The 12432-nt window shown below is 53.3% G+C and overlaps 4 protein-coding genes across 4 annotated transcripts; 1 reads left to right on the forward strand and 3 right to left on the reverse strand.

The window, feature by feature from the left end:
* Positions 1 to 2892: 2892 nt before the first annotated feature.
* PSV08DRAFT_203845 (uncharacterized protein) lies at positions 2893 to 5007 on the reverse strand (the record flags this gene model as incomplete). Its single annotated transcript, XM_014223195.1, has 3 exons — positions 2893 to 3722; positions 3792 to 4478; positions 4612 to 5007. The coding sequence occupies 3 exons, from the start codon at positions 5005 to 5007 to the stop codon at positions 3003 to 3005; spliced, it is 1803 nt and encodes a 600-aa protein (XP_014078670.1). The 3' UTR covers positions 2893 to 3002.
* Positions 5008 to 5404: 397 nt separating this feature from the next.
* On the reverse strand, positions 5405 to 7478 carry PSV08DRAFT_224577 (uncharacterized protein). The gene is made up of 2 exons (XM_014223196.2): positions 6900 to 7478; positions 5405 to 6850 (listed from the first exon to the last, which is right to left on the reverse strand). Exons 1-2 carry the CDS (start codon positions 7286 to 7288, stop codon positions 5644 to 5646), a joined length of 1596 nt encoding a protein of 531 aa, XP_014078671.1. The 5' UTR covers positions 7289 to 7478; the 3' UTR covers positions 5405 to 5643.
* A 413-nt stretch (positions 7479 to 7891) lies between these two features.
* On the reverse strand, positions 7892 to 9748 carry PSV08DRAFT_303881 (uncharacterized protein). Its single transcript, XM_014223197.1, has 4 exons — positions 8835 to 9748; positions 8618 to 8777; positions 8355 to 8555; positions 7892 to 8305 (listed from the first exon to the last, which is right to left on the reverse strand). Exons 1-4 carry the CDS (start codon positions 9264 to 9266, stop codon positions 7944 to 7946), a joined length of 1155 nt encoding a protein of 384 aa, XP_014078672.1. The 5' UTR covers positions 9267 to 9748; the 3' UTR covers positions 7892 to 7943.
* Positions 9749 to 10456: 708 nt separating this feature from the next.
* On the forward strand, positions 10457 to 12404 carry PSV08DRAFT_45303 (uncharacterized protein). The gene is made up of 3 exons (XM_014223198.2): positions 10457 to 10786; positions 10854 to 11240; positions 11320 to 12404. Exons 1-3 carry the CDS (start codon positions 10601 to 10603, stop codon positions 12352 to 12354), a joined length of 1608 nt encoding a protein of 535 aa, XP_014078673.1. The 5' UTR covers positions 10457 to 10600; the 3' UTR covers positions 12355 to 12404.
* Positions 12405 to 12432: the final 28 nt, after the last annotated feature.

Consider the following 12432-nt stretch of genomic DNA (forward strand, 5'->3'; position numbering starts at 1 on the left):
CCGGGTGTGCCACGAGACAGGCTCACGACTGACGGCGCCCGCTGTCGGGGCGGCCAGTCGGCATGGCTGGCTGGCAGTGCTGTGTCGCTGGCTGGCAGACAGTAGGGACGCCGCCGGTGCAAAAATGCCGCACGACATGGCACTCTGGACGGCGGCCGCGGCTGGGCTAGGCCGCGGCGGGCGTCAGCAGCCTGGCAGCTTCGCATCGCCGTGCCATGTAGACAGTAGGGACATGCGCACACACCTGGGCAGCGAGCGGGTGTGGACATGGCCGCCTCGAGTCCAAGTAAGTATCCAACGAAGCCGTGTACTCGAGTTAGTCTCGTTACGCACTCATGTATTGGCCTGGCGGGCCAAGGGCCGGTGCTAAGGCCCTACTTGTGCTCAGGCCCCCTGCTTCCGCCCAACCGCCATTCGCTGCCCTCGCGAACCCGTCTCTCCGCCCATCTGAGGGCGCATGCATGGCGGTGCGATACATAGTAGATACATGGCCGTGTACAACGCCAACTGTCTACGTACATGCCACCGACGCGTGGCGTGCTTGCACCCACGGCATGCTGCCCACAGCCTTGTCGTCGGTCTTGTCCAAAAGCTTGCACGGCCCTTGACCTCCCCATACGTACGACGGCGGGCGAGGTATTCAATGCTCGCTCTGATGACCACGCTGGCCACACTACTGTCGTCATGCCCGCCTCCTCAAAATAGCGGGGTCGGCGTCGTCTCCTGCAGCCTGCGCCCGCCTGCAGTCCTGACACGGCTCCCGATGACAAGCATATGCACTGCATCGGCTTTTGCTTTGAAAAGCATTCGTGTCAACACCGCCCCGCCTCTGCCCCCCACGCCTCCAACGAACCCATCCGACATGTCGCGCCTCACTCTCTCTCCGCTTCTCACCTCACTATCTTTTATTGGGTATCCCGCCCTCAGAGCGGTGAGTTTCATACAGACTTGTAGTCAACCGACTGGTTTCCTCATCTCTCGCTTCTCCACCCGCCCGCGCCCGCGCGCACACACACACCCACACACACACACACATACGCTGCACCTGCAGTAGTGCCCTGCTGCTTCTTCTGACCGCAGTCTTTGCATTTGCCTCGCCTGCGAGCCCCGGATTCCTAGCCCATGGGGTTTTGGCGAGATCGACGGGAAATCATCACACCAATTCCTTCGCCTCCACGCACGCTGCCAACATCGGCTACAACTCACTTGACTCCTAACCCGTTTGCGCGCCCTGTACCTAGGCACAGACCCTACAGCCCGCCCACACCGATCCCGATAGAGTAACAATCTAACAAAAACACCGCACGTGGTACAAGCTCCAGTCATTCGCGTAAATCCACTCTGCCCACTGATTTGCACCACTCTGCACCGCTCTCGGCTTGGCAGTTTCCACCAATGTAAACGTAGATTGCTTTTACTGTAGCCCCCTTGGCACGCTGGAGGAACTCGGTTTCCGCGCTTGGCACTCAACAGTTAGCCGCCATTGCTTCTTTCGCCAATCTGGACCACATGGATATCCCAACTATGTGTGTATACCTAACCTCAATCATGACTCACCGGCTTTGTAATTCCCATCAATTTCTCCATGTAGCGCACATCTTTTTTGCCCTCCTCACCACACTCTCGAACCCCGTCAGAGATAAGATGATTGACACCCGCCGTCATAGTCATGTCTCAATCTCCCGCTCCCTATGTCACATCTGCGGCAATGTAACCTAAGAAACTCTAAAAGCTCAACATACCAAAGTACTTGAGCCAAGATGTTACTACCACAACACCACACATACGTACACGCACACACCAAACCACTCGACACAACCCGCCAAGACGCCCTACTTCTTCGTCATCGCGGAACGCGGCCTTGTCACCAACAAGACTCCCATGCCAACAAACTCAAGCTACTAGTCCCCTTCCCTCGTCACACTCTCCATTTCCTTTTTAGGGCCTCTCCCAGTCCCGACCAGCGTACAGCTTGCGCGGAAACAGCCTGCCAAGCTGATCTACTCGTCTTGGCAACGATCCTGTGTCATGGACTTTCCCCTCCTGCTTAGCCGCGAGATCTGCACTTTTCCGCTGCACAACACCTTTGACGGGTGACATCCGCGCCTCGTACTCTGGTCTTGGCTTTTTTTTGTTCTTTCCGCCCATTAACCCATGGCCCAATAGCTTGTTTTGCAGTTCCCGCACACCACTGTAACCCCCCTCCCCTTTCCCCCCACCGACACTGGATAATTGTTTGCCGCGTATGCCTGGGATAGTTTGTGCAACATGTCATTAACCGTTGGTTTTTTTGGTCCTTCTCGCCCGTTGGGAAAGATCAATGGGAGGCAGGCGGTCAGGGGTGTGACTAACCAGTGTCCCCTTATCTTTGTTGCTGTTTCTTCTTTTTTTTTTTCTCAAAGAGACACTAACAAGTGACAAAGACGTGGGGAGCCCAGAATATAGTTTGTAGTTTCCAAATGTCATATACTGAATATCAAGGTGAGTGCGGAGAAAGATGGGGAGTAAAGAAACATACGGATAAAAGGAAAATAAAAGGGAGGAAAGGCATAGCCGTGTTGAATTGCCCAGTAGATTGAGTACGTACGTCGGATACCGATATTCAACCATGTGCTACATCATGCATATCACTTGCGTGCTCAATGTTACAATGATAACCATGATTTACCCGATTCTGGCACGTCTGGTTGCAACCTCTTTTTCTTTCCCGGGAAACAATAAGCTGGTAGTATGCTAGACGTGAAACAGACATGAACTCAATGAAGCAATGATGACAGCATGATAACCTCGCCCATCCCAATGCTGCAGAAAAGGCACATGACTCCATAGAAAACAGAAGGGAAACTTCCATCTCTCCCTGACACACGATCGAAACATACCGTGCCAGACTTGAAAAAGGTTCACAGTTTTTTTTCTCTTCACTGCCTAGACCACATCAGACTATATATATACACACACACACGCACAAAAACCGAGTCAACTGAGCCAACTGAGAGCCCCCTTTACACACCGCCCTCCCCCCTACTTCCCATGCCATTGCTCCCCACCTTGACCCCTTCCTTCTTCACATACGCCATCTCGCTCGACGGCACCACGACCCACTCCCTCTGATCCACGACCCTATCCAGCCCACAACTCGCGCTCTTCCACCCTTCGCCCCTCATACCCCTCGCCACCTTCCACGCACCGGCAATAACATCGTTGACACCCACGCCCCCAAACTGACTCCCCACGACCCTCAGCCTACCCTTGAACTCGCCCGAGATACCCTGGGCGAAATCCTTGATGCGCTCACTATATCCAAGCGTATACTGGGGAATGCAGTTGCGCGCGAGATTAGCAATGTGCGCCGTGGGTTCCGCTGTGATACCGAGGTGGCGCTTGAGGATGCTGCGGGCCATTTCCACGCCTTCTTCTTCAGACGGATACTCGGTCCAGCCGTCCCACCAGTGGCCGCCGAGCATGACGGTGAGTTTGGTGCCCGATGCCGTGTCTTGGCCTTTGATGGCCGACGAGTCGAAGATTACACCGAGCGCGCGCTCGGGGTTTTGCGCAAAGGGGACCGATTGCGGGATTAGGTAGCCGAAGCCTTCGACGGCAAGGAGCGAGGCTGAGGGGAAGAAGAGGTTGATGGTCATGACGGTGACGGAAGGCGTGAGGTCTTGATTGCTGAGGCTTGAGATGGCTGTGTCAAAGGTCGACGTTGTTGTTGACCCTTCGTTCTGTTGTTGCTGTGTTAGTGGGTTTGGGAGGTCGCAGTTTTTGATAACAAAGGGGAAGTAGGAACGTACGCCAGTAACGATTTCTATGCCTGGTTGGCCGTGGTTGGAATATGGCTTGAAAGATTGCACGGGTGATTCCGTCTTGATTTCGACGTTTCCCCTTGCTTCTATGGCATCCTGCAATGCCCGAACCAACTGCTGTAGACCGTTCCTTAATGTGAACATGCTCGTCTCCTGTAGATTTCTTGCAAAGTCGAGTTCTAGATCAATATCCTCGTTCATGGCTCGCGTGTGCTCCAGATCTAGGGGGTGAACAAGTGTAAGCTGCTCCGGCCGTGGGTCCTCGTTTTGCATGCGGAAGAAACCTCCCAGCGCATTTCCATATCGTCCCTCTAACTCCCAGGCCAGACTGAGCAATGATTTTGCACTGAGTTGCCAGATATCTCCCGCGTATATTCCATGGAACACAGCCGAGACAAGATTGTCCGCTATCCTCTTATCCACCCTTCGAGCAAGGAACGATCCCACAGTCTCGTCCGTCATAGAATCCGGTCTCTTTGGCTTCATCGGCTCAGTAATCATACCCATCGCACCACTCAGTATGCCCGTCCGCCACAGTGCAAAAAAGTCCGCAAGCGACGGGCGCTCCGAGGGAAGCCGATTCAGCTGATCAGGATAGTATATAAACCGATTCTTCGCTCCAGGCTCACTTTTCCTCGTATACGTAACATCGTTGACGAGACCGAGGTCTTGAACCTACGAACACAAAAACACCCAGTCAGCACATGAACAAACCAAGAAAGAGATTGGGTTATTGAGAGAGAGAGAGAGAGAGAGAGAGAGATGTTCTCTTGTCCCCAAAAGACGACAAAAAAAAACACACACGCACCAAACCCGCAGTAACAATCGCATTTCTCAGCGCCCTGGGCCCCAATTCAAAAAGCACACTACCGGTCTTTCCATCGTGCCCCTGCACCTGCACCCGGCGACTCTGAATCCACCCACCCGTCTCCTTGCCCGCTTCAAACAGCGTAATCTTGCTGTGCGGAAACTCTTTCGAGACAAAGTACGCGCTGCAAAGACCGCCAATGCCACCGCCCAGCACGGCAATGCGCTCAGGATACGACGACTGGTGCCGGCATTGTCGGCAATGCAGCAGTGTAGACGAAGCAAGCAGCAGTGCGCGGGTGCGCGGGTGCAACAGGTGCGTTGGTGATGGCGATGCGAGCACAGGGCGTGCAGCAACAGTCTTCAGCGTCTTCTGCGACACATTCTGGATCCGCATTGCCGGTCAATTGGGGTCGCAGAAGGGGGGAAGGGGGGGAGGAGGAGGAGGACGGAGACGCAGTTTTCAAGCGACCGGAACGTTGTGATCCATATATTATTTGTTTACGTGTACATACAAGTATATCAGTTCATTCTGTGTTCCCCCCCCCCCCCCCCCCCCGCTGCCGCCGGGGTCGGGGACTTTGGGCGGGTTTCGCCAAAAATGCTAGAAGCTTTGACCGCCTGGTGCCGTCATTGGTGCCAGAGTACCCTTTTACCTACCTACCTACCTACCTACCCCGGTCGGTGGTTTCGGGGTTAATAAATGGGCGAGAAACAAATACAGTTGATATCAAGTTCAGTTTACACGAAAGAGCAAACAATGAAAATGCAAAGTAGATGGATCAGACAAGAAAGTAAACAAGAAGATTTGCAGCCATTGATAGCCGCAGAGAAACCAGCTTCCATTTTTTGGGGCAAAAAAACAAACAAAGGCCTTTCTCTCCCCCAAATTTCACGGCAGCGCCGCCAACCGTAATGCCTCATCCAGCTATTCACAAGGCTTATTGTACATGTCTCTCCCCAAACAGCTACCTGCTCCCGATGGTATCATATCCCACTACAACTCAACTCTTTTACCCATAATCATGCCATTCTATGATTGTACATTCACGCTCTCACTCGTTTGTGCGTGTCCCTGGCTCATGTCCTGATCCTTGTTGGGCAGGATGAGCTCCTCCTTTTGCTCATCGTCCACAAACTTCCTCTCACTCACGTGCTCGCCTTCCTTGGGCGCCACCCACACGTTCGTCGTATTCTTCTTTTGACCCGGCTCATGCTTGTACAAACAACGGGGGTTCAGGCAAGGGTTAAACTTACACATAATCGAACTGTGGCCGTACTTGCAGCCTTCGACTGTGCAGTCGGCACCGTTGTGACACGGTTTCGCCGTTGGGTGCTTATACGGACATGATGAGGGATCGCGGCAGTTGGGCCAGAAAGCGCATTCCTGCTCCGACTGGTACTTTTGTCTTTGCGCAGGCGAGGGGTGCTTGCCAACACACTTCTTGTTCTTGCAAGCCGCTCCGTAGTCGCAGGTATCGTTCATGTCGACAGTAATGCCCGGCATGGCAGCAGGAGACTGATGGACAAACGGGCAATCTGGGTTTGTGCATCGCAGGTTGAATTTACACATGGTTGATGATGGCTCTGGGCGCCCTGAGGGCAATTCAACGTCCATGCCGCTGCCATTCTCTCCAGAGGGGCCGTCCGCCATGGTCTCATCTTCACCGTCTTTCTTAAAAGGCTTGGCGTTTGGGTTCATGCCCCTGCCGCCCCGGTCTATACGTTGGTGCAACGGCTTCTTGGATCCATTGCGGTTGTTCTGGTTAAAGTTGGGGTTGACAAAAGCTGTTGGGGCGCCACCCGAGAAGATCTGTTGCATCATCTGAGCCTGCTGCTCGTACATTTGCATGAGGGCCATCTGCTGTTGCGGGTTTAATCCGATGCCGTTCATGTTGTTCTGACCGCCCATTGGGTTCATGGGCATACCCGGCATTCCGCCCATGGGCATACCGTTCATGTTGTTCTGGCCCATATTGACGTTGGCATTGCCCATGCCCCGTCCGTTTGCCATTGCTTCGAGACCACGACCAATATTCTGACCTCGCGGCCCCTTTGGCGGATCCCGAGCATGTGCGTTTACTCGACCAACACCGCCACCGGCGCCACGCACGCGATGCAGGGCTGAATCGTTATTGCGATCCATGTTTTTGTTAAGCTGGTTGAGCATGCGGCCACCGCGTGCTGAGCGTCCTGCTTGAGCTCCGCTGCCGTTGCGCATTGCTTTGGGGCCTGTGGGACTGATAACTGTTAGTTGCATCCATAGCTCGTGGTGACGTGTGTACATACATTGTGCCTTGTCCCTCTGACACGCCTTCCATGTCTGTATCTTGGCCGGCAGCTACGTGGTCGTTGGATGTGCTGTCCATTTGGCTCTCGATCGACTGCGCAACCTGTCCATTGCCGCCGCTCGACTGTCGGAGATAATCGATTTGCTCGAATAACCACTGCGCAAACTGCTGTGTCTCTGTGTTCTCCGGGCCCAGATCTAGCAGGTCATTCGATAGTTCGGCGGCGACCTGCGCTTCATTCTTATCGTTGGCCAGCATCAGCAGAATGTACTCAAAGAGCGTCGTGTCGTCGCCGCCCGTTGTCCATCCAAACTCGGCGAGCTTAGGCTGGACAACCTGCTGCAGTTGCATCGCCAGCGGCGAGTCGGTCGCAAAGTCGGCGGCCATGGTGGAGGACGCGGGTGATGATGGAAAGGTGGCTGTCGCGTAGATTTGACGTTGCGCGGCGGCGGAAAACAGAGGGTGCGACGAATGAAACGACGCGACTTTCTTCGCCGATAGCTCGCGCTGGGGGCTTGTGAGATGGTCGTTACAAAAGTGTCGTCAGTCGTCAAGGGAAATTGCGCGTGAAGTGCAGGCTAGGGGCTTGGTGGTGTGGGGATGAGAGTAAATGTTTGGGAGCGCTTGCGGTCAAGTTCTGCGCAGTCAAGCTCGGCATTTGCCGCCCGGCTACTAGCGTCTGGCTAATGTGCAGCGCGTCAGTCACCCCAGAATCTTCGTCGCTGTTAACGCTGCTTACACATTACATACGACACTCGCCACTTGATGATTTCATATCGACACATGTGCATATACTCAATACATACACAACACAATGTTTTATGTACCAACATCACGTGCATTCGCCGCATGAATGTATATCACGTTCATGGCCAGCATACCGAAGTCCCATCTCATGTCAGCCCTTGTTGTCGGTCATCAGGGGTGGGTGATAACGTCGGTATTACTATCCTTAAACCCTGTATTCACTCACACCTTCAAAGGCAGTGACTTGTGAGATTGTTTTATTCTTGAAATGAATTACTGGCAGCTACAAACCTACTTACACGTCCTGTGGCTGGCCTTTCGAGCGCCCTTCCTCCATGTGCCGGTTCTCTTCCATTCGTCGCATGTGCTGTTCACGCATTTCATCTGTGATCCTGATACCGGTACCTCCGGTTCGGCGTTCTGGGAGCTCATCTTGAGTGGCTACGCTGACTTGTTGCGAAGACTTTTCACTGCGCTTTTTTCGACTCTTGGAGCTATGCATATTACGAAAACGTTGACTTTTTGATCCACTCTCGTCTGATCCGTTGGGTGACTGGTCGACGTAGCCTTCTGCGTTGAACGACGCCCGGTTCGAAGGACGGGACCAACTCTTTGGCACAACAGACGCAAGCATTGGGCAGCAGCCAATCATCACAGCTGGCGAGGCATCAGCATGGTTTTAGACAAGGCAAGAAGCAGCTCTTACCTGTTGAGCACTCCACAATCGTCCATAAGGTAAGCCATTTCGGATCTGGTGACTTCGGCTTCCCATCCTGACCAACCTGAACGATGCGAATAGTCGAAAAGAGTATACAAACAAAACCAGAAGCGAAGAGGAGTCCACATCCAATTTTCTTCGCTTTCTCCATCTGGAGATTCCAAATGAGTCTTATCGGCAGGAACATGACTTCGACATGCGTCAGTATGCATACTCGACCAAAACACAAGTTGGGAAACTCGACAACATACCCATAAGATTGGTCAGTGTGTCGACCGCATATGCGTAGTAAAGGTTTGCTGTCTGTCGCCGCGTCTCCTCAAGCGATAGGCACTGTTTGCCTTTTTCAAAGAACGCCTTCGTGTCGTTACATGCCAGGCCTGGACCTGTTATGATACAGGTTGCCCAAGTCTGAACCAATGTCAGCCAAGCTCACATTAGAGTCTTTCGCATTGAACTCCTACTCACCACAACGCAAAACACTAATATTCCCCACCAGACCCATAGATATGTCCTGGGCATCCCGGCGAGCAGCTTCTTGTAGAGCGCCAACAGTGAAAACTTGACAAACCAAAGACATGTCCAGTACTCCATGCCACTTTGCCACATAACTTCAGATGCGAACCTGAGATCTGCCGCCATCGTTGGCCATGGCACAATCTGGCCTGCTGCCAGCGCTTGCAGTTTGAAGAAAGTGGGCGTAATCACTATGTAGAGAATGGTAAAGGCGAGATAGGCCAGGAAAGCAATTACAAGCAAGATGTCTTGCGCTTCGATCGGCCTTCGTCGCCATATCTGGACCGCAACACGTATTGCAAACACAGTCGAGGTGGTGCCGAGCATGGCATAATCGCTCCGGAGGAGGTCATGTTGCGAGATCCAATCCGCACCCGTCGACATGGTGGGTACAGGCTCAAAGAGAGTCGGGTGTGGGCCCGGCCCTAAAGATCACAACAAGTGCGAAAATCTCTAGAGCGCATGCGGCATGCTTCTGTTGTCTGGTGATGTGGCGCGGGGAAGCGGTTCAGCGCGAGTAATCGGTCGAAGATGGCCGCGGAGGTTAGGATTGCAGATACAGAGAGCCCTGGGGGCAGCCACTTTACAAACAATACTGCCAACCCAGTCGTAGCTCCAACAGGGCGCCATACGTAGCTTTCGGAGGGATCCGCAGGCCTGCAAGACGCATGGAATTCAGTGCATGGGGCCATGCACGTGTCTGCCGAAAGGAGAACTGGAAGAGAGTCGATTGACGATATCCGTAGGGCTGGTAGTCGGAGCCGCGCCCCTGGATTTGTGCAACTTGACCCGTTCGTCCACCACGCTGAGCACTCCCACTGTGGAGCGCAGCGTACTCAGTTTGCTCAAGCAAACCGTTGCAACATGTGTAGGATGCACGCTCACGACGGGGTGTATTACTCCACGGGCTGGTGCGCACCAGGACGGTTGCCCGTCAGGACGCCTTAAAAAAACTTTAGCGCCTGTGCTCGCGCATTTCGTTCCTTTTTGCGACATGGTACGTATTCCGGCAGGCCTTGGTGGAGGGAACTGCGCGAGGCTCTATACCCGCGTCGTTCTCAAAAGCACTGCAATTCGTCGATCGCAATATCCTTACTTGTCGTGTTCTTTAGTATTGCCTCCTGCTAGGTATACTTAAAGTGTGGTACGCACCCAGAAACGCCCACCATTTGCGTTCGGCGAAGCAAGCCACAGCGGGACTAGGCTCATCTGTTCGCTGATTGTTGGCTGGCTCAGCGCGGGCATACTGTGTACTCTGCCAATACAATAAAGAGAGAGTACGTGCGCCCAGCTGTCATTGGAGCGAAGGCGTCTAGCCGGCGCAGTGGCGTTGACGTTTCGGGCAAACGTCCTGAAGGCGAACGTGCAGCGCGGTTCGGCATGGCTGCTCTAATATCCACCTGCACGCGCCACCTTGGGGTTGTCGAGTCGTTGAAGGAAACTCCCCGTTATTTGTAGTCGGTGGCGTTTTGACACGGCATTACTATCGACAGGGTACTAGCCTCTCTAGTCTGGATGCTATCAAACCCGCGCGGTGCTGTTCTCTTCCACACCCCGGCACGGCACTATGCTCCCGTCGGACGAGCACGCTTCTGACAGTGTGCTTGTGTACTTACGGACAAGATAGCCAAAAGTATATTAACCAGGCGGCTTCCTGTGTCTTACTTAGTTTCTGACCCGGATTCTCGGTACCTACCCCGGACCCGCAGACCTCAATTATGAGACTCCCTCTTCGCGCGGCCTTTTCGGGTCTGTCTGTAATAGCAGGTGCGCTGGCAAGCGGCTTTGAGCCTCCAAACTTCGATGTAGCCAAGGCGCTCCTCGACAAAGGGATCAACGTCACGGCTATCCCTGGTCTGGCAGAGCTAGTCGACGCATCTTCGCCCACCGCTTGCTCGATAGCTGTGAGTGCGCTTAGGCGATCATCGTAGCTTACTACTTAGATCATGAGCTAATGGCATACGCACCTAGTGTTCCACTCTTGAACGCACTTTCGGCAACAACAGTGTGCTCGCACAGGGAAGCTCAGCATACAGCAACTTTACTGGCGATTACTGGGCGGCGCAGCAAGCTGCAGTCAACCCCTTTTGCATATTCAAACCTAGTGATGCTCCACAGGTAGCAGCCGTTGTCTTGCTGTCTCGATTCACCCAATGTCCTTTTGCAGTGAAAGGAGGAGGGCATGCTGCGTTCGCTGGAGGGTCGAGTATTGAAGGCGGCATCACAATTGCGCTTGAAAAACTCAATCAAAAGTCCCTGTCGCCAGATCATAGTGTAGCTTCCATTGGGCCAGGTAATACTTGGGGCGATGTATACCCGTGGATTGAGCAGTATGGACGAGAAGTGATTGGTGGTAGGGTATGTTTCCAAATGCCTTTTCATCGTCTTCCCCGCCTTGTTTTCGTTGAAAAGACCCCGAATGTCTGACAACAATTAGATATCCTCGGTCGGAGTTTCTGGATTGACCCTTGGAGGAGGGATCTCTCACTTTTCCAACGCCTACGGATGGGCTTGTGATAACGTTGAATCGTTCGAAGTAGTAACAGCGTCGGGCGAGATTGTTACTGCAAGCGCTGAGAAATATCCCGATCTCTACTGGGCTCTTCGTGGCGGTGGCAATAATTTTGGCATCGTCACACAGTTCAACGCGAGGACCTTCGTTCAAGGTCCAATGTGGGGTGGGCAGCGCGCTCATAGCGAGGACCAGTGGGACAAGCTGTATCAAGCCTACTACAACTTTGCGATCAACGCCGCAAAAGATACCAAGCAGGCTCAAATTGTCTCATTTGCGCTGCAGAACGGTACGAAGATTGCAGCGGTGGACCTTGAATACTCTGACCCGACCCCATGGCCTCCTGTTTTCGATGAATGGAAGGCCATTCCAGCAGTCTTTGATCAGACCTCTGTTGGAAACATGTCAAAGATGGCGAACCAGCTTGGCGCGGGCGCCCCCGATGGCATACAGGAGACGTATTGGGACCTCACCTTCAAGGTGGATAAGGATATCTTCAAGACTTTCATTGGCATCTTCTTCGACATGGTACCGGCAATTGCAGACGCTGCCGGCATTCTGCCCGTGCTGTCATTCCAAGCAATTACTGTCCCAGCTATGCAGAAAATGCAACAGAATGGCGGCAACCCACGGGGCCTCAATCCTGAGGACGGTCCCCTCTGCATCAGCAATCTTGCCATCATGTGGACAAACGTTGCGGATAACACGCGCATCATGGCATTTGCTAATAGCCTGATCGAGCGTCTCATTGCTGAAGCAGACGAGAGGGGGCTCTACAGTGACTTTCTCTATATGAATTATGCATCGCCCTACCAAGATGTCTTTGCTGGTTATGGGGCAGTCAACAAGCAGAAGCTGCAAGACATTGCGGCCAATTACGACCCCACGGGTGTTTTCCAGACACTCCAACCTGGCTACTTCAAATTCGAAGGAGCGCCATATGGGGCATTCCCTTCTTAGTTCTTGTACCACACTTTATTGTATAATGTATATGCATATTCTGTAGACAGATGTACAAATGTCCACGTGCATGTAGAT

The sequence above is a fragment of the Bipolaris maydis genome (assembly GCF_028858645.1).
Source record: "Bipolaris maydis strain C4 unplaced genomic scaffold PSV08scaffold_8, whole genome shotgun sequence".
Classification (NCBI taxonomy): domain Eukaryota; kingdom Fungi; phylum Ascomycota; class Dothideomycetes; order Pleosporales; family Pleosporaceae; genus Bipolaris; species Bipolaris maydis.